This window comes from Trichomycterus rosablanca, chromosome 1 (assembly GCF_030014385.1).
Source record: "Trichomycterus rosablanca isolate fTriRos1 chromosome 1, fTriRos1.hap1, whole genome shotgun sequence".
Classification (NCBI taxonomy): domain Eukaryota; kingdom Metazoa; phylum Chordata; class Actinopteri; order Siluriformes; family Trichomycteridae; genus Trichomycterus; species Trichomycterus rosablanca.
In genome coordinates, this window is record NC_085988.1 from 79,562,329 (window position 1) to 79,583,296 (window position 20,968).

A 20,968-nucleotide genomic window follows, 5' to 3' on the forward strand; every position below is an offset into this window, starting at 1 on the left:
AACAAAGGTTGTACTAGATTTGATCGATACAGTGGCAGTTACAGCTGAGAGCTGATTGTGAGCTGTATTACTTGATGGTTTGACCAGACTCCTGCTGCTCTCACCTTAAGGAGACGGATCATATCTGTCTCCATGTTGGAGATGGTCATCCTCTGCATGATGATGTCACTGACACGTCTTTCCAGGGACTGCCATTTGGCCCTTGCTGTTTTGGTGGAGGACACGCCACCCGTCCTCATTTGGTATTTTCTGTAACATGTCACTTGGTTCATTTTTGTTATCAAATTCAGGTTACAAATATCTGGGGAATAAATCATGTCTGACACAGCAGTCTTAAACCCCAGCCCACCACCACTGAAATCGGGTATGCAATGAACTGGTGCATGGTCCAGGGTGTTTCCGCCTTGTGCCCTGTATTCAGTGCTGTAAAGTATTTGCAAATCAGGGTCAGGATCCTCACACAAAATGTAATACAGGACATAGAGGCACCTGACCAAGCTAGAAAAGCTATTGGTGTACTGGTTGAGTAACTATGGGGGCAAATACTTTTCCACACAGGGCCATTTAGGTTTGTATGTAATAGTTTTTTTAATTCAATAAAGCTAATGGTTAAAAACTATAATTTTTATATATTAAAATTTAATGGCAGGTATGTGGGGAGCTCACAATAAATTGGTAGTGCAACAATAAATTACACTAGCACACTATTGCTAGGATGCAGGGTTCAAATCCCCATTGGGGCTGTCGGCCAGTTGGGGGACTATTTATACAAACAAGATTGGGTACATCTGAGGGATGGGGGGTGGTAGCATCCTGTCCAGAATGTGTTACTGCATTGCACCCAGTGATTTCTTGAAAGCTGGACCCACCACAACCCTGACCAGGATAAAGCAGTAGTAAAACACTCACTCACTCACTCACTTTCTTAAGCGCTTATCCAATTAGGGTCGCTTTTCAATGGGTGCAAGACACACAGTAACACCCTGGACAGGGCGCCAGTCCATCGCATACACACACACCCACACACATACACCCACATATACACACACCCATTCACCTATAGGGCAATTCAGTGTCTCCAATTGACCTGACTGCATGTTTTTGGACTGTGGAAGGAAACCGGAGCTCCCGGAGGAAACCCACACAGACACAAAGAGAACATGCAAACTCCACACAGAAAGGACCCGGACCGCCCCGCCTGGGGATCGAACCCAGGGACTAGTGGTAAAACATAGAAAATAAAATATTTTTAAGGGGGCAGATACTTTTTCATGCCTCTGTTACTGCCCTCATTGCAAATAATCGATTGTACAAGCGTCTTTTTAACAAAACACATACTCGACATGGCCAAAATTATGTGGACACCCCTTATAATAATTGAGGCCCCCTTTCTGGTCCAGCATGACTGTGTCCATGTGCACACAGCAAGGTTCATAAAGACATGGTTCGAAGAGTCTGGTGTGAAGGAGCTCCAGTGGCCTGCTTGTTAGCCGCACCTCCTCATACAGCATCAGTGATGGGCCTTATAAATGCTCTTTCAACTCTTTTGATTCTTGGGGGACACCCCCATATTATTGCTCATGGTTTGAAGAAAGAACGTCAAACAGGCCCATGATCAGGTGTCCACATACTTTTGACCATACAGTATTTTATATTTTGCCAATCCCCATTGGGTCTCTAGAAGGTCTCTAGAGTGATATAACAGGAGGAATGAGGATGGAATCCTGATCCTGTACCAGTACCTGGTTCCGTTAGGTGCAAAAGTTCCAGCAGTGTGAGATCGGTTAGGTCCTGAACGTGCAGCAGACTCGTGTAAAGGCTCTGGTAGGCTAACCTTTCGGTTAACTTTACCCGAAGTGGGTCGAACCTGCCTCCTCAAAGCAGTCACCTAGCATACACAACATGGAAAATCATTTAGCATAGGTTAGAGACACTTGTTTACTGAGTAAAGTGATTATATTAATCATGACAGTGTTTGATACCCAACAATAAAAGTCTATCATTATGTCATTATGCTAATAATATTCCATATTTAATGGTGTAACTAGGATCTCATACACAAGTGCACGAAAAAGCTGAGAGTGTCATTCTGCATTAGCTGCAGTTGGGTCTGTAACAGAGTCCTTGAGACCTGAGCTCTGTAACAGGGTGGGTTGTGCCTCCCCACTGAGGCGCCAGGTTCCACAGAATGATACTGTGGCTAAAAACAAAAATGGGTTAAAGCAAAATACAACTGGTGGTCAGAATAACAGAAACAAACTAAGCAGAAAATGAAAGACACAACCACAGGTGACAATCAGTCTAGACCAGGGGTGTCAAACTCAAGGCCCGCGGGCCAGATCCGGCCCGCCGCGTCATTTGATCCGGCCCGCGAGAGCTTAAACGACTGTATGATTGTTGTGACGGTTCGAGTCGTTACAGAGACGCGCTTATAATTTAATGCGCTCCTGCGCCTTTAAGAGACAAACGTGACATCGTAGTCATGGCAACTAACTTTAACCTTCGCTAAGAAGCCATGTGACTTTTACGGCAAAAGAACGCTGGGTAGCGTAGTCAGTAATGTAAACAATAATAAATAAATACTAATAATTATATTGCAGTATAATACCCAAGCATTGTCTGTAAGTAGTGACGTTTATATTCTCAGTTGTTAGTAAATGTTTAGTGAGTATATCACAGCGTTTTAGTTACAAATTTACCGTAATGAAATACAGTTGTTACCGTTACTATAGCAATTAGTATCTTTACACACAATTTTAACTCATTATTTTACGTTTGGTTAAATCTCATATTGTACCAGATGTAACACTTGACTACAGCTGTGTGCTTGTACTGTATTAAGTTCTTTATTGTTTTTATTTTTACTTCATTTTGATGCACACAGTGTATCACACAGCAAATAAACCGACTGTATTCTGAAGGGAGCTGTCTGTCTGTCTGTCTGTCTGTTTGTCTGTCTAGCTGAGAAAGGGGGATAAACTCTTAGTGAGGGCAGAATGATTGTCTTAAAAATACACTGTAAAATACTAAATAAACTGCATCTTTCAAAGTGCATGCTGATTTTGTGACCTGCAAAGTGACACATCCCGCCAGTAGATGATGTTAAGAAATATTTACACATAATCCCAAAATTTACAAGAAGAGAAGTAAGAAAATTAAGCAGAAGGAGGAAATTTAATGAAAGTGAAAACAAGTTTGTGCTTCAGGAAGAAAAACCGGTGCGTCTCTTGTGTTATGAGGCCGTGTCTGTGGTAAAGGAGGACAATATAAATGCAGAATTCGGCCTCCAAGAAAAACAGCAATGTGACTGCAATCACAGCAGGATACGTTACAATCGGCCCTTCGAGGGCCACAATAATGCTGATGTGGCCCTCGGTGAAAATGAGTTTGACACCCCTGGTCTAGAGGAACTTCAGTCACCTCGAGGCTGGGCACATGGTGCCGCTTACTGCAGCATTTAAGCCTTCCGTCACAGGACATGGTGAAGAATATGCTTTCTACTCGCTGTGTCACTGAGTGATGAGCTTGAAGACAATTCATGATATGAACTGACAGGTCGGTTTAATCGCATGTAGTTTTTGATTATGTATTTTATGTATTTTAGTTTAGAACAAGAGCGCTCTGCAGCATCATCATTCGGAAATGTGAGAAAATAAAAAACAGCAAAAGAAGTGGCTTTATAAAACTTTACTGTTTCTTTAATCTAAAGGTGAATTTAATCTTATTAAAGAGCTATATAGCCCTGACAAGTGATACCAAGATGAGAAAATGTAGGATTGCTGTCTAAAATGTAAACCTGGTCTCACTGCTGGTCAAAGGCACCTCAGCAGAGAGAGAAAATAATGCAGATCAGTGCAAGACTGTACATGATACTGATCTCTGAACACGCCTTGTGCATGTATTGGGGGGCAAGTGTTAGGAACAGCTTGGTTATTGCATACAACTAGATTGGGGTAAAGTGCATAAACAAAATTTTAACAACAAGTTTTAGTTACCAGTGTCAACCAATCAACTGTAATGGTATAAAAAAAATACACTGTTGAACCATTGAAGGTCAATAGCACGCTGGATTCAATTAAGCCTTAAATCAATATAGCTTAATGGTAAATCTTTTTTGCATCCCCCCCAATTTTCCTCCCAATCTAGTCGTATCCAATTACCAGATTGCATTACGCTTCCACTCTAACACTCGCCCCCTCTGACACGTGTGCAGTAGCCGACCACGTCTTTTCACCTGCACGAGGCGTGTTCATATGTGGATCAGCTTTGTGTACGGAGAGACACACCCTGATCCCCATTATCCTTCGTCTCTGTACATGCGCCATTAACCGGCGAGTTCGAGATGTCAGCTCTGGTGTGCTAGCGTGTTTTACCTCAGTGCCCATCATGACTTTCACAAATACTTTCTCTCCTTGTTAGTCCTCACCTCTTCAGTTTTTCTGCGCAGGACGATCTCCTGCTGCCTCTTCTGTGCCTCCAGCTGCCGCAGCTGGTGCTATAGGGGTGACAGAGGAGCGGACAGAGTAAATAAAAGTGAGGACGAGTGTGTACTGAATGCCTGTTAACTTTGTGTCTGTGTGCTGTACCTCCTGTCTGCGCTGGTCCTTCTTCAGTGTGGCGATCTCGCGGTTACGGCGGGTTTCTGAGGCGCGGTTCTTCTCTTGCTGCTCCTTCATCTGCCTCATCAGTACGACCTGAGTGTGAGATCATTACCATGATGCTAAGTCATGCGCTTTAAAACCTTTTAAACCTCTACTTAAAGCTTAAGGTACTTAGTCCTGACTGCCATAGACTTTATTTACGAGGACCTTTGAATATACACCGATCAGCCATAATATTAAAACCACCTCCTTGTTTTTTCACTCACTGTCCATTTTATCAGCTCCACTTACCATATAGAAGCACTTTGTAGTTCTACAATTACTGACTGTAGTCCATCTGTTTCTCTGCATGCTTTGTTAGCCTGCTTTCACCCTGTTCTTCAATGGTCAGGACTCTCCCAGGACCACCACAAAGCAGGTATTATTTAGGTGGTGGATCATTCTCAGCACTGCAGTGACACTGACATGGTGGTGGTGTGTTAGTGTGTGTTGTGCTGGTATGAGTGGATCAGACACAACAGCGCTGATGGAGTTTTTAGACACCTCACTGTCCCTGCTGGACTAAGAATAGTCCACCAACCAAAAACATCCAGTCAACAGCGCCCTGTGGGCAGCGTCCTGTGACCACTGATGAAGGTCTAGAAGATGACCGACTAAAACAGCAGCAGTAGATGAGCGATCGTCTCTGACTTTACATCTACAAGGTGGACCAACGAAATAAGAGTGTCTAATAGAGTGGACAATGAGTGGACACAGTATTTAGAAACTCCAGCAGCGCTGCTGTGTCTGATCCACTCATACCAGCACAACACACACTAACACACCACCACCATGTCAGTGTCACTGCAGTGCTGAGAATGATCCACCACCTAAATAATACCTGCTCTGTGGTGGTCCTGATCATTGAAGAACAGGGTGAAAGCAGGCTAAAAAAGTATGTAGAGAAACAGATGGACTACAGTCAGTAATTGTAGAACTACAAAGTGCTTCTATATGGTAAGTAGAGCTGATAAAATGGACAGTGAGTGTAGAAACAAGGAGGTGGTTTTAATGTTATGGCTGATCAGTGTATGGGCAAGTAGACAGTAGTACCCTAGTGTCCAGAAAAAGAGGCGACATCCTGCAAGCTGTACCTACTAACAGGACAAATTAACAAGCATATACAGCGTGTCTATCAAATAACACGTGTTGAGTAAACAATACGGCTGACTAGCTTCACAAACCTGCAATTACACACCAAGCTACTTATTTAAAAGTGTCTAACATTTAAATAAACAACAGCCTCACACACCTTTGTTTTCTTCATCTCTGAGACGTCCTGCTGTAGCTTTTTGAGCTGTTTCTCGTACTGTGACTGGTTCTTCAGCAGACGAGCGTGTTCCTTCTGAGCCGACTGCAGTTTCTGCAGTTCCTTATTCATAGAGCTCAGCTTCCTCTCATACTCAGCTTTAATCTTTTTGGACTTCTCCTCTGTGCAGGATTCCACAGAACCTACAGGCACACACCACGTTCAGTTTAAACACGAGAGGAGACACTGGAAATAAATGCTTGCTAACCGTGTGGATAGGAAGTGTTTCGACAAGGCTATTTGGCCAGTTGCCAACCTGAAAGACAGGAACTATAAAGTAGATTTATTTATTTTTTTTCATTTCTTTTCATTTCATCAATCGCTTTATCCTGGTCTGGGTGTGGTGGGTTTGGTTCCATAGGGAAACTCTGGGCGCAGAGCAGGAACAGGTGACTCGGTGGTCTATTACAGCAATCCCCCAACCTTTTTTGCACCATGGACCGGTTTCATATAAGATATAATTTCACGGACCAGCGGGGGTAGGAGGATTTAAAATAGAGGAACTATACTGCTCGCTCCAACGAGACGCTGCTTCCACCTAGGGGTGATATGAGCCGATAAACACCCATGTGTTGGAAATGGAAGCAGTGGTTTCATTGCTGATGTAGCGATCTCTAATTATTTAATCTTTCTGTGCGGCCAGGTAATAAATGACCCACGGACCGGTACTGGTCCGCGGCCCGGCGGTTGGGGACCACTGGTCTATTACACTAGCTCACCATCACTGAGATCTGGGTTTGATTCTCAGCAGTGTTAACAGCTGGCCAGGCATTTACACAGACATGATTGGCAGTGCGATGGATTGGCGCCCTGTCCAGCGTATATGTGCCTTGTGTTCAGTGCTTCCTGGTCAAACTGGACCCGAAATGAAAATCTGTACAGCACTTAGCATATAGAAATACAAATGCAAGTGCTAAGTTATGTATTAAATAAACCACAATATATAGAAAGTAGAGATGGACCGATCGGGGTTTTTGGCACCGATTCCAATCTCCGATCTCCTTTCAGGGACATCGGCCGATAGCCGATTCCGATCGGGGGGGTATATTAGCAGTAAATAAACTTAAAAAGAGCCTCACAGTAAAGATAAACCGGAGCAGCGCACGTGTGTGTGTGTGTGTTTGTGCCTTTAGAAGAGACGCTTTGTTCACAGTATCGCTATAAGTGATTCATTGATTCATGAGTTGATTCGTTTTTATGTGAAGCGTAAGTTTCTCTTCTCGGTTATCTCTCCGTGTTTACTGTTATTAATTAAATGTCGTGGTTTTAAATAAACACCAGCTACTACAGAACATTTTGTGTGACTCTCTTACATTAAAAAGCTTCATTAAACTGCTATTAGCACAGATCTGTAACCGAGTCAGACTCGTTCCGTCTAAGGAGCTAAAAGTTTTCTAAAAGTTCAGCAGATGATCCTGAACTAACGAATTTGGTAATGAATAAACTTTTGCCTCTGATTGGCTCTGTAACGTCTTCTGTTCTAGGGTCATCACAAGTAAGAACCGCTTACGATTTACCAAAGTGAACCAGGAGTTTATATAACGTGCTGATAGAATCGACTCAGATGTGACCGGGTTGAATTATCTTTTTAAAGTAAATATTACAATCAGCAAAATTACATCGTAAGAGCTTTCACGATGGTTTCTGTACGATTGTTGATGAATGGTGATGCGATGGTTGGTGCTTCGTAGCTCAAAGTCTGGATCAATCCACTGAGCTGTTAACTTAACGTGATCTTTATATATCACACGATCGGATCGGCTACTTTTAGGAAATATCGCCGATAGCATATTTTGATTAAAAATCGGCCGATACCGATTCGTAGCCGATCGATCGTCCCATCTCTAATAGAAAGCACTCAATTTATCCCTTGTGCCCTTAGTTCTTTTTTTAATGATATTTAGATGGGTCACAATTTTACTATAGATAGCAACAAGGGCACTGAGGACCTCGTTTGATCCCAATTTACATTTACTGTCTGTAAGAGGTTTTGATGGCTCTCCTAATGTCACTGTGTGTTTTCTCTGAAGACTAGTTTCCCCAAACCTCCAAAAACATGCAAAGGGTGGATTGGCCGCCCTAAATTGCCATTAGAGACTTTTAAGTCAGTCAGTAAGTAAGTGAATGTGTGCCCTGTCACTGTTCGGTACATTTTGCCATGTACCCTGTGTTTCTAGGTACCATGAGCCTCACTGCCTTCCTCACTAGGATAACGTGGTGAGTGAAAAATTAACAACTTTTCACTGTGGACTCGAGAGGAATCTTTGCACATGTAAAAGGCATGAAATTACAACTTGTCCCGTAGGCACTCAGGTGGTGCAATGGTCTAATATGCCAGCCCATCTCCGCTGAGATCCAGGCTCAAATCTTAGCACTGCTACCGGTCAGCTGGGGGTCTACACAAACATGATTGTCTGGGACCGTCCAGAGTGTTACTGCCTTGCCCCCAGTGTTTCATGCTGGAACCAGATTGGTACTCACAATGATAGGATAAAGCGGTAGATGAAAATGAAATGAACCCTGTCCTATTACTTATCTGAGCAGAAGTAAAACACTGACTTGTTTTGACTCGTATCTGGCTAGTAACAAGAGCCCCTTTACAAAATAAAAAGTCTAATTTGTTTACACGGGCATTACTGTGGGCATTCTGATGCATCTCTAGTTTAAAATCACCATGTCATTGCATTGAAGGTATAAATCCCAGTATGATCTAATAGTGTGTAGTATAGATCAGTGTACCCATGCCATGCAGCACACGATCCCTCTCCAGCTGGGTATCTCGGATCTTGTTCTGCAGCATCGTAAGTTTTTGTTCATACTGCTGCTTGAGTGTGTGGAGACGCCGCTGACTGTTCTCCAGCTCGTCAATCAGCTTCTGCTTGATGGCAATCTCGCATGTGATGTTGGCCAGGTCCTCCTGGAAGTTGTCTGCAGGATGCACACACATATTAATAATAGCTTGTGGCTATATCTGGCAATATACTGTATGACCAAAAGTATGTGGACACCTGACCATATACCTAACCGCCTGCTTGTTGGATATGCTATTTCAAAACTACGCAGCTGTGATAGCCTCTCTTTATGAAAGGTCGGGCACGAGAAGGTCTGGCTCACATGCTAGGTTTTAATTCATACCAAAGGTCGCTCCAAACCAAAGGTCTGGACTTAATAATTAGAAGGGGTGTCCACACATTTATGGACATTTATTGTATATTTTAGATGTTTGGTTTCTGGTTATGCGAAAGTGACTTTTGTGAGTGTTACCTTTTTCATCCAGCTCTGAGTCAGACTCATCTGAGCTCTCTTCTGCCTCCACCTCATCTTCCTCTTCCTCTCCCTCACATTCATCTCCCTCTTCATGATCACTTCCTTCCTGTAAAATCGGAAAGAAATAATCAAAAGACTTGAAACTAACCATTTTGGATGCAGCAAATAACCTTGATTGACTAAATGACCTTAAATGAATAAATAATTCCTCTAAGCTGTGCAGTTTAGGGGTCACCACAGTAGATCATTCAACAGTTGCAACCCTCTTAATTAGGAGGCAGTTAGGCTTTGAAGAGGCACTAAAGGTGCGCTGACATGTATCCTTCTAACGGCTAAGCTTATGATGAAAACATTAAAATGAATAAATAAATACAGAATGACTGTTAACATACTGCTTCTTGCTCCTCACTGGTTCTGTCTGAAGTCTCTCTGTCTTGGTCGTTGTCAGGCCCTTCCTCTTTGATGACACTGTAAAAATCATCAAAAACAAGTCAATCACACCTCAGCAGAAAAGTAAGCGCTGGTTAAGAGCTAATAAATGAGAGTTAGTGGTCAGATCATCAAAATCAGTTCCAAACCCTTAATTAGATGAACATGGGTTAACTAACTTTTCCTGTCAGATGAAAAGAAGAGTCAGAATTAGTGAATCAAAAGAGGCAGAGGTCGGAGTTTCATTAAAAAAGGCTACACGTCAGACTGAGATTGTGTACATGAGGGTGAGATGTTACACAGTCATGGTTAACAGGATGATCAGTACAGAAGATTTAGGGCGCATTCACATGAGAAGCGGCAAAACCATTTTTGCGCCGGCAGTACTGTTGTTTCCTATTGCTGCCACTTAGCTTGCCGCTGAGGCTCGTGATTTTTGCGCTTGTCACAGCGCTCTAAGTTTACCTGATTGAACTTTAACCCAGTTTGCCGCTGACCTTTTTAAAGCGCCTCCAATGAGACAAACTGTTTGATATGACGTGGTAAAAGTGACTCAGACATTAAGAACAACACTTAACGTGAACAACGCTTAACGTGAACAAAGCTTAACGTGAACAAAGCTTAACGTGAACAAAGCTTAACGTGAACAAAGCTTAACGTGAACAACGCTTAACGTGAACAACGCTTAACGTGAACAAAGCTTAACGTGACTTCTTGTACTAAAGCAGCAAGGGAGGAATTTCATTAGTGGAGAGAACTTATGAGCATTAATAATTAAGAGAAGTTTAGCGTTCCTGTGTCGTTCTTTTAATACATTAATACATGACAAATTTATTTTAACAATAAGTGTTTTAGACTCTCGGAAAAGCTGATTCTTTCATCAATTTCTCAGAACCTTGAGCTGTAACACAAGTTTAAAAGTGAAACAGTGAGGAAAATCCAGATAAACACAGATACATGTGGACCTTTTCAGAGTGAATTTGACGCTTAATTCACACAAATGCAGATTCAAGTCGTGGTCACTTTGATGACGTTTTACCGCACCGCTCAAGCCAAGCACTGAGTAAAGCTGCTGCCTCTCATGTGAATGCGCCCTAAGACTACTGTAAAGCATGGCTAATTAATGAAGTCAGAGGTAGAAGAAGAGCTTAAGGTGAGCCGTTCCTCCAGGAAGCTAGCTGCATGTTGATCTGGTCGTACCAGTGGTAAGATTAAAGGAGGGCAGTAAAGCAATGAGATCAAACCTGTCATTGTCAGGATCATTGTGGGGACACTCTGTCATCTGCTGTAGTCTTCAGTAGTGGATAATATCAGAAAGCACAGCAGGGAACAACAGGTAAGTAAAAAAAGAGTCTTTGAGATGTTCACCACCAGTCAAAACGTTTAGAACTTCCTCTATTTTTATATTTTTATATATATTTAGGTAGAAAAAATCCACATCCGCCAAATAACCACTGCTGGGTGCTTAAGCAAGGCCCCTAACCCTCAATTGCTTAAACTGTATTCATTACAATTATACACTCATCAGCCATAACATTAAAACCACCTCCTTGTTTCTATACTCACTGTCCATTTTATCAGCTCCACTTACCATATAGAAGCACTTAGTAGTTCTACAATTACTGACTGTTGTCCATCTGTTTCTCTACATACTTTTTTAACCTCCTTTCACCCTGTTCTTCAATGGTCAGGACCCCCACAGGACCACCACAGAGTAGGTATTATTTGGATGGTGGATGATTCTCAGTACTGCAGTGACACTGACATGGTGGTGGTGTGTTAGTGTGTGTTGTGCTGGTATTACTGGATCAGACACAGCAATGCTGCTGGAGTTTTTAAATAGCGTGTCCACTCACTGTCCACTCCTACCTAGTTGGTCCACCTCGTAGATGTAAAGTCAGAGACAATCTGGGTGGCGTATTGGTCAACTATGCTAGGCCACTACCGCTGGGATCCAGGGTTTGAATTTACAGTGGTGCTATCAGTTGGCTAAGCATCTACATACAGCTGGAACTGGGGGTTTAGTAAAAGTGGAAGGAATTGAATAAGTAAATTTTGACCAAAAACCTTCAGGTCTCTGCTAAAACCTGAAGATAAAGAGGAGGTTCACCATTCAACACAACAGCAACAACCCAAAGCATACATCCACCTCAACAAAACAATGGCTTAATTAGAAGAAGATCAAAGTTTTAGAATCCAGACTTCATACTAAAAATCTATGGGGTAAGCTGAAGAGGGCTGTTTACACAAGATGCCCCTGCAATTTGACAGATCTGAAGTGCTTTTGCAAATAAAAGTGGGCAAAGATTGCCAAGTGCCAACCCAAAAGAGTGCTGTCATAAAATCAAAAGATGCTTCAACAAAGTATTAGTTTACGGGTGTGAATATTTATGCAACCACATAAATAAGTTTAAGTTTATTCATTCAATGTCTGGTTTACCAGCGCTTTATCCTATTTAGGGTCGCGATGGGTCCGATTCACTGGGCAAAAGATAGAAAACACACCGGACAGGTCGCCAGTCCATCATAGGCCAAACACACGAGGACAGTGCTACCCACCGAGCTTTTTATTTTTCCACAAAAAGTTTATAGTTTGTTTTTCATGTGAACTGTACAGATTATAGGTCACATTAAATGTGGAAAAACTGGGCCGCTCAGGTGGCGCAGCGGTAAAATATACTGGCACACCAGAGCTGGGATTTCGAATACATCGTATCGAATCTCAGCTTTGCCTACCGGCTTGGCCTGTTGTTCAGATATCGGCGGGACTAAGCCGGATGGGGTCTCTCTCTCATAGCTGACTGATGGCGCCTGCACAGAGATGAGAAAAGAATGCTCTCAGGGTGTGTCCTCTTCGTACACAACGCTGAGCTGCACTACACTCTTCAAAGTGCAGGTGATAAAATGCATACGGCTGCTGCCCACGTGTCGGCGTGGGTTAGCTTTGTTCTCCTCGGTCAGAGCAGGGATCGGCATTGCTGGAAAGAAAGCATGACACAATCGGGCAACTGGACGCGCTAAAAAAAGGGAGAAAAGGGGAAGAAAAAATTTGGAAAAACTATGCCGCTCAGGTGGCGCAGCGGTAAAATACGCTAGCACACCAGAGCTGGGATTTCGATTACATTGTCTCGAACCTTAGCTCTGCCATCCGGCTTGGCTGGGCGGCCACATTGGCTGTTGTTCAAGGTGGGCTGAGCCGGACCAGGGTTCCTCATAACTGGTGCAATTACGACATCTGCTGGCTGATTGAGTTGGGGAATAATGCTGATCTCCGTGCACAAGGCTGATCCGCATGTGAACTCGCCTCGTGCAGGTGAAAAAATGCAGTCGGTACTGCACACGTGTCGGAGGGGGCGTGTGTCAGTTGCGAAGCTCCTCAGTCAGCAGTGGAGGGTTGGATCGGTAGAGGTAAAGCGTGACGCAATCAGGGTAATTGAATATGACTAAATTAGAGAGAAAATGGCGGGGGAAAAATGTGGAAAACTAAAATTATTAATTCTGGTCTCATTCTTTTAAGATTACAAAACCTGGCATGGTAATCGAGGTATGTAGACTTTTATACCCACTGTATAAACACACCCACAACACTATGACAACCTTTTATACATAAGAAGGCTTGTAAAATCCTTTCCACAGAAGAATAATCACACTCCAGACTTATAATCAGACCTGCCATTCTCACTAATGTAGGTGTGTTAATGAGGCTCCAGCAGGTGTGCACACAGCCCACAGAACAGAAGAGCAGGGCACAATTAAGGTGGGTAATTACCCAAAACATTCAGAAATAACACGGTGTCAGAAATCCCAACGCCCTGCAGCTGTGTACAGATACCAACCTCTTCTTTTTCTTCTTCTCTTTCCTCTTGAGTTTTTCCAGGTCTTTCTTGGCCATCTCGATGATGTCAGAGGCCTCTTTCTCTGGGCCTTGGAGGGCGACGGGGAGCGGCGTGCTTCCTCCGTACAGAGAGGTTTGTGTGGTGGCACGAGACAGATTCTTACGCAGATTCTCATTCACTGCTTCACTCTCTAGCAGCTTAGCCCTACAAAATACCACAAATCCAACGTTCCACATACAGTACATACATACATACACTGACCAGGCATAACATTATGACCACTGACAGGTGAAGTGAATAACACTGGTTATCTCTTCATCACGGCACCTGTTGGTAGGTGGGATATATTAGGCAGCCAGTGAACATTTTATCCTCAGAGTTGATGTTAGAAGCAGGAAAAATAAACAAGCGTGAGGGCTTGAGCGAGTCTGACGAGGGCCAATTTGTGATGGCTAGACGACTGGGTCAGAGCATCTCCAAAACTGCAGCTCTTGTGGGGTGTTCCCGGTCTGCAGTGGTCAGTATCTATCAAAAGTGGTCCAAGGAAGGAACAGTGTTAAACCGGCGACAGGGTCATGGGCGCCAAGGCTCACTGATGCACGTGGGGACTGAAGGCTGGCCCGTGTGGTCCGATCCAACAGACGAGCTACTGTAGCTCAAACTGCTGAAGAAGTTAATGCTGGTTCTGATAGAAAGGTGTCAGAATACACAGTGCAGCACAGTTGCAGGGCTGTTTTAGCAGCAAAAAAGGGACAAACGCAATTTTAGGAAGCTGGTCATAATGTTATGCCTGATCGGCTTCTGCACACATTGTTATCCAAACACGTGAACATCACTGTTTACATTATATGTTTTTTTGTATCCAAGGTGGAAATATGTCAACACATTCTGCACAGCATCTATTTATGCTCTTTTGTTTCCTGTGCAGAATGTTCACTTACATCACATATATTAATTCAATGCTACCTGAGTTCCTCAATTTCTTTGATGTAGTTCTGGATCATGTTGCCGATTTCTTCATTCCCCTCACCTGCACAAAACATCAAACATGTATGTAGCCCACAGATAAACAGAATGAGCATACTTATAGAACCATAATCCTAATAAATAGCTTTTATTTCATAAAGTTTCACCTCATGATGCAGAACTGATAAGAAACAATGAACAAATAAACAAGAAACTTTGGTCACGTTTACTGATCAAACACTAGAGCCACACTGGGGGTACTGGTGTAGGGTGGTATTATATTTCCACTTACCATATAGAAGCACTTTGTAGTTCTACAATTACTGACTGTAGTCCATCCGTTTCTCTACATACCTTTTTAACCTGCTTTCACCCTGTTCTTCAATGATCATTCTCAGCACTGCAGTAAACTGACATGGTGGTGGTGTGTTAGTGTGTGTTGTGCTGGTATGAGTGGATCAGACACAGTAGCGCTGCTGGAGTTTTTAAATACCGTGTCCACTCACTGTCCACTCTATTAGACACTCCTACCTAGTTGGTCCACCTTGCAGATGTAAAGTCAGAGACGATCGCTCATCTATTGCTGCTGTTTGAGTCGGTCATCTTCTAGACCGTCATCAGTGATCACAGGACGCTGCCCAGGGGAGCTGTTGGCTGGATATTTTTGGTTGGTGGACTATTCTCAGTCCAGCAGGGACAGTGAGATGTTTAAAAACTCCAGCAGCGCTGCTATGTCTGATCCACTCATACCAGCACAACACACACTAACACACCACCACCATGTCAGTGTGACTGCAGTGCTGAGAATGATCCACCACCTAAATAATACCTGCTCTGTGGTGGTCCTGTGGGGGTCCTGACCATTGAAGAACAGCATAAAAGGGGGCTAACAAAGCATGTAGAGAAACAGATGGACTACAGTCAGTAATTGTAGAACTACAAAGTACTTCTATATGGTAAGTGGAGCTGATAAAATGGACAAACAAGGAGGTTTTAATGTTATGGCTGATCAGTGTGTGTGTGTGGTTTGGGGGGGGGGGGTTGAATCCCCTGCAATGCTACTAACTATAGGGCGTCTATATAGAGGCATGATTGGCTATGTCTGACTGGATCAGGCACTGCGATAAATTGCCGTCCTGTCAGGGGTGTGTTACTGCATTGCCCTTCAGTGATTTTAAGTCATCCAGACCCACCAGGACCCTGACCCAGATAAAGCGATAGTAAAACCCTGTAGACACTGGAGTCTGATGAATTCACCTCTTTAAGGTAATAATAAAAGGGGTTGTGTGTTAGTGTACCTGCTCTGGCGAGAACCTGATTCGCTTGTTCGCTCAGCAGCTGCGTGAGTCGAGCTCTCTGTGCATCGATGGTCTCCTGCATGGCTTTGACCCGTATACGCAGGTTCTTGTTCTCCGTCTGCAACATGGAGTTCTCATGGACCATGTCGTTAATACTCTCCAGACCGTCCTCACCCACCATGCGCTTACCCTGTAACACATTCACACAATGACATGAGGTGCTTTTCAGTAAATTCATCAAATAGATTAAAAAAAAACCTCTGATTAAGGTCTATTTTTCCCTTTAAAAATTCAGCCCCACACAATGACATTATTAGCCTCTGCCTGGTGCATGACATCCATCAGATCAGGTCAGATTCAGTGACCTGAATCTCAGCGATGCTACTGGCCAGGCTGAGCGTCTAATTGGCTGTGTCTGGGAGAGTGACCGAAGACCTTTTATGTCTGCTGCAATGCTAAAAACATACAGTACAAACCCTATTTTCAGTAGAGTTGGGATATTTTGTAAAATACATGATTTGTTCATTCTCTTTATACTTTATAACTCTTTATATTTATTTAACTGTTAAATGTCGAAAGAAAAGATTTCCAATCTTTTTTTACTGATCAAGTTAATTGTTTTTTTGTAAATATAAACACATTTAAAATTGAACGTCTGCAACACACTTAAAACAAGCTGGAACAGAGGCGTGTTTACCACTGTGTTCTATCACTTTTCTATTAATGAGACTTTTTAATGGTTTGGGAACTGAGGACAAAAGGAATTGCCCATTTTTGCTTGATACGAGACTTCAGCTGCTTAACAGTCCATGGCCGCCGTCATCTGATTCTTCTCTTTCTAATGTGCCAACATTTTCAATAGGAGACATCTGGACTGCTGGCAGGCCAGTCAAGCTTACACACTCTCTGTTGTAGCATGTGCAGACTTCCTGAAAAAAGACGTCACCTTGATGGGAGCAAACTTTTACAATTCCAATATACGCCTTCGCATCAATGGTACCTTCACAGATTTAAAAGTCACCCTTGTTGTGGTTACTGATGCAACTTTATACAACAGTTAGTTCCGACCTTACAATCTGATTGGTTGAGAAGCGTTCTAAACGTGCTGATATTGGTGATAACATCACGGCCTTTTCACACCACAACTGTATTACTCCGCTGACGCGTTGCCATTAACGACAAGCTTCATGCACACAAACGCGTACGCAGGCGAAACAGACTTTTTTCCCGGTCGCGTTTTAAATCTGTTATCTGATATACAATCTAGTGCACCGTGTAGGGAACATAAATCAATTGTCTAATTCACTATCTAGTGCACTATGTAGGGAACATCAATCAATTGTCTAATTCACTATCTAGTGCACTATGTAGGGAACATAAATCCGTGATCTGATACACAATCTAGTGCACTATGTAGGGAACATAAATCAATTGTCTAATTCACTATCTAGTGCACTATGTAGGGAACATAAATCCGTGATCTGATACACAATCTAGTGCACTATGTAGGGAACATAAATCAATTGTCTAATTCACTATCTAGTGCACTATGTAGGGAACATAAATCCGTGATCTGGTACACAATCTAGTGCACTATGTAGGGAACATTAATGTGTTTGTAACGCGAACAGTTAGCTTAATAGCCCAGTTAGCAGCTCCTAGAAGTTCTGTTATCACCCATAATCTTTGGTGTGTGCGAGAGGTTTTTTATTTCTTTTTTTTCCTTCGGAGGTTCTTGCCTTTTTCTTCTTTTTCTTCTTACCTCCCTGAAATGAGTTTTTGCAACTTGGGATGTCTGCTTTGTAGTGTTAAACTTTATATTCGTTGTGGAACTACTTTTTGGCAGAAGGTATTGTGAATATTAAAGCATATTTATTATGAAGTTCAGGGCTTCTTTGATTTATTTTCTTTCTTTATTTTGTAAAAACGACTCGAGGTCGTGTGTTATCGCGAATAACATCACGGCTGTGATGATCTACTGTACTCACCTTCGGCTCGTGCCTGCGACCGAATCACAGCCGTGATGTTATTCGGGATAACACACGACCTCTCGTGTTCTATTGCCTAACTATACCATGACAGATGTTTACACCTTTTGCTGATAACAGTCTGGATGGTCCTTTCATCTTTGGCACAGAAAATAAGCTGTAATGTGGATTAATCTGACCACAGCATAATGCCTAATTGCATTCTAATGCATTCTGGAATACAACATGAAATAAAATCTGTTGCTATAATCTGTGTGTTTGTGTGACAGAGACTCGATAGTATCTGCCTTATTAGAAGAACATCTGCCTATTTCTGATTTATAACTAATTTAATCGTCTTAATAATTATTTTATCGTTATGTAATGAAATTACTAAGGCCCTACCTAATTCACGGTCTGTGACGTGTTTTCCGTGAGCCTTTGCACGTGTAATATGCAATTTGCTATGAAATTGTTTACGAGTGCATTTTGTCCCTTTGGGGATTCCATAATCAATGGAGAAGTCTTATGTAAAGTAAAGTATTATGCTCTAAATAATTTGTACAGTTTATTTCTTGCTTCATAAACTCAGCCACTCGGTTACACTACACAGTGGTAGCCTAGTAAGTAGAGTTTTGGGCTATCAACCGGAAGATTGGGAGTTCAAATCCAGGCTCTGTTATGCAGCCACTGTTGGGTCCTTGAGCAAGGCCCTTAACCCTGTCTGCTCCAGGGGTGCCGTTTCAAACACGGCAGGGATATGAGAAGAAAATAATTTCATTGTACTGTACATGTGTATATGTATATATTACAAATAAAGTATATCTATCTAGCAAACGGTTAGACGAAATGTCCAGTATGTTGAAGTCCAAAGCAGCTAAAAACACCGCCTGCGTAACTAAGTTTGGAAAACTCTCAACCGATACTGTAATGTGGCACTTTTCTTACAAAATCTGCGAAATTTGTGATTTTTTAAAAACGGTGGTAGTAGCAGGGCCCTAGTAGTTATCACGGGGATTTTCCTCCCTTTTCTCTTGTTCTCTCACCGTCTTGTACTCCATGAGCTCCATCTGTAATCGAGCGATCTCGGTCCTGAGGGCACTAATCTGCTGGCTGGCTCGGTCCTGGTTTACAACCACCTTGTTCTTGATGTTGCGGGCGCGGTTAGCGTACTTCAAAGTGTTCAGGGTCTCCATGAAGTCTCGATCAGAGGGGCTGATACAGGCGATCATCATCGTCTGACTGGAGATGAGCAGGGAGAGACAAAAGATATTTCGATTACTGCATCTTCTACCTTACTGACCACAGACTTCTCCTGAATAAAAGATGTGGTTCAATATGAGGTATGTTTAGGGACAAGACATTCTACATAATGGCATAAACCATCCTGTATATGACCTGGTTGAAGTATAAATAAAAAATTGTGCAATGTTTGTTTCGTGTTATGTTAATTGGCACCTGAAAAATCTGTGTGGAAACAATCACAGGGCTATTTTTTCTTTAGGCTTCTCTCATATTAAGGGATTGCCACAGCGAATTACTCTGGTCTGCATAACTGATTTGGCACAGTTTTTACACCGGATACCCCTCCTGACACAACCCTCATTATTTTTATCTGCGCTTGGGACCAGCACTGTTGCTAAAAAAATGCAAATATTAATCAAGCCTGTGTAGACACCCGACTGGCCGATAGATAACGTAATCAGTACAAATATGAATAATTATAAAAATGGGGAATAGTGGTGCAACAGATACATTTTATTCTTGTGTAAGAAAAACCCACTGTGACCCTGACCATTATGAAGTAGCTAGTTTAAAAAAAATGAATGCATAATTAAATATTGAATGATTTGACATGGCACGTTAAATTGCAGCTTTGAAAACCACTTGTTAGTTGGATCTATGACTAAATGTGGGAATGACAAAATAAGATACCTGTTCCCTCCGAGGGAGTCCTGCAAGAGTCGGGTGAGCTTTGAGTCTCGGTAAGGCACGTGTGTGGAGCGTTTGCTCTTGTCTCCCAAAGCGCTGATGACATTTCCCAAAGCAAGCTTTATAAAACAGACAAAAAACAAACAGTTATTTAAAAAACTTACTTTTCCTCATTTATATAAACTTTTAGTTAAACAAGACTTTACATTTATAGCATTTAACAGACATTTTATTCACAGCAAGCAACTGAAATACCAGCAACCTTCTAGTTACTAGTCCAACCGCTGAGCTGTTTCAGAGCAAATTACGGTGTCAACCATGTAAATGTTTAAGAACGTCATTAGTTTGGCGAAATTGTTAGTTTTTTTTTCTTCTTGTTCAGCTGCTCCAGTTTATTTAGAGGTTCCTTCTGGTCTGCATGCCTGGTTTGACCAAGTTTGACACCAGATGCAAAAAGTAGTAAAATATGCTAATCCTTTACTGCTGGAATTCAGGGTTCGAATGCCCAGCTGTGCTATCTGTCGGTCAGGTGTCTGCATACCAACATGACTGATTATGTCTATTAAATGTGGTGTGGCCAAAGCCTGCGATGGATTAGCCTGTCCAGGCTGCAGAATCAGAATCTTTATTTTTTTGCCAACTACCAGGAGTACAAGGAATTTCCTTTGGTGCAGGTGTCAATATATTTTAGATGTAGAAAAATAATATAGAAAAATGTATATTAAATAAAGATATACATTTATTTAAACATAGACAGACAGCACATTAACAAACTTGGAAATGGAAATATAACTGTAATTTGTGCATTCTGCCCACATCCGTATTTTGCACCCAATGTTTCCCAGTGGAACCAGGCCCGCCGAAACCCTGACTGATAAAGAAGTCGATAAAAATTAAATGAAATTAAAATTAAAAGCACGTTTACAGCATTTAGCAGGCACTTTTACCCAAAGCGACTAACAACTGTGACCAATCACAATCCAAGCAATTAAAGGGTCAAGGGCCCAACAGTGGCAACTTGGCAGTGGAATCTTGATCATGGGGGAGAGGGGTGTGGACTCTCCTACCAATCAGATGGGTATATTAATGGGTAAAGGGTTTAAAATTACCATGGGGGCTATGACACTCCTTAAGTGGTACAGTACTAAAGTAGCCTGTAAGCATTTCCATTTTAATAATAATATAACTATACTTTGTTGTTTTGCTTACAAGAAAATATGCTGCATTACTAATCTATACCACTACTACTGATAATAATAATAATAATAATAATAATAATAATAATAATAGCATGTGCATAAAAGCTTGTTTATTGGACATTTTT

At 42.2% G+C, this 20,968-nt stretch overlaps 1 protein-coding gene across 3 annotated transcripts in view; it reads right to left on the reverse strand.

Annotated features, from left to right (window-relative positions):
* LOC134315999 (kinesin-like protein KIF21A) overlaps positions 1-20,968 on the reverse strand; it is a 99,457-nt gene that overhangs the window by 21,850 nt on the left and 56,639 nt on the right. For 2 of the 3 annotated variants that reach the window (XM_062996471.1, XM_062996470.1), the window contains exons 7-20: positions 19,648-19,763; positions 18,759-18,954; positions 15,746-15,935; positions 14,448-14,511; positions 13,482-13,685; positions 10,890-10,937; positions 9,609-9,684; positions 9,214-9,322; positions 8,689-8,877; positions 5,893-6,092; positions 4,587-4,694; positions 4,427-4,495; positions 1,743-1,888; positions 105-249 (exon numbers count right to left, since the gene is read on the reverse strand). In XM_062996471.1, the coding sequence (XP_062852541.1) occupies positions 105-249; positions 1,743-1,888; positions 4,427-4,495; positions 4,587-4,694; positions 5,893-6,092; positions 8,689-8,877; positions 9,214-9,322; positions 9,609-9,684; positions 10,890-10,937; positions 13,482-13,685; positions 14,448-14,511; positions 15,746-15,935; positions 18,759-18,954; positions 19,648-19,763 (1,860 nt within the window). The remainder of the gene's footprint in view (positions 1-104; positions 250-1,742; positions 1,889-4,426; positions 4,496-4,586; positions 4,695-5,892; positions 6,093-8,688; positions 8,878-9,213; positions 9,323-9,608; positions 9,685-10,889; positions 10,938-13,481; positions 13,686-14,447; positions 14,512-15,745; positions 15,936-18,758; positions 18,955-19,647; positions 19,764-20,968) is intronic. The other variant, XM_062996472.1, reaches the window with a different exon arrangement.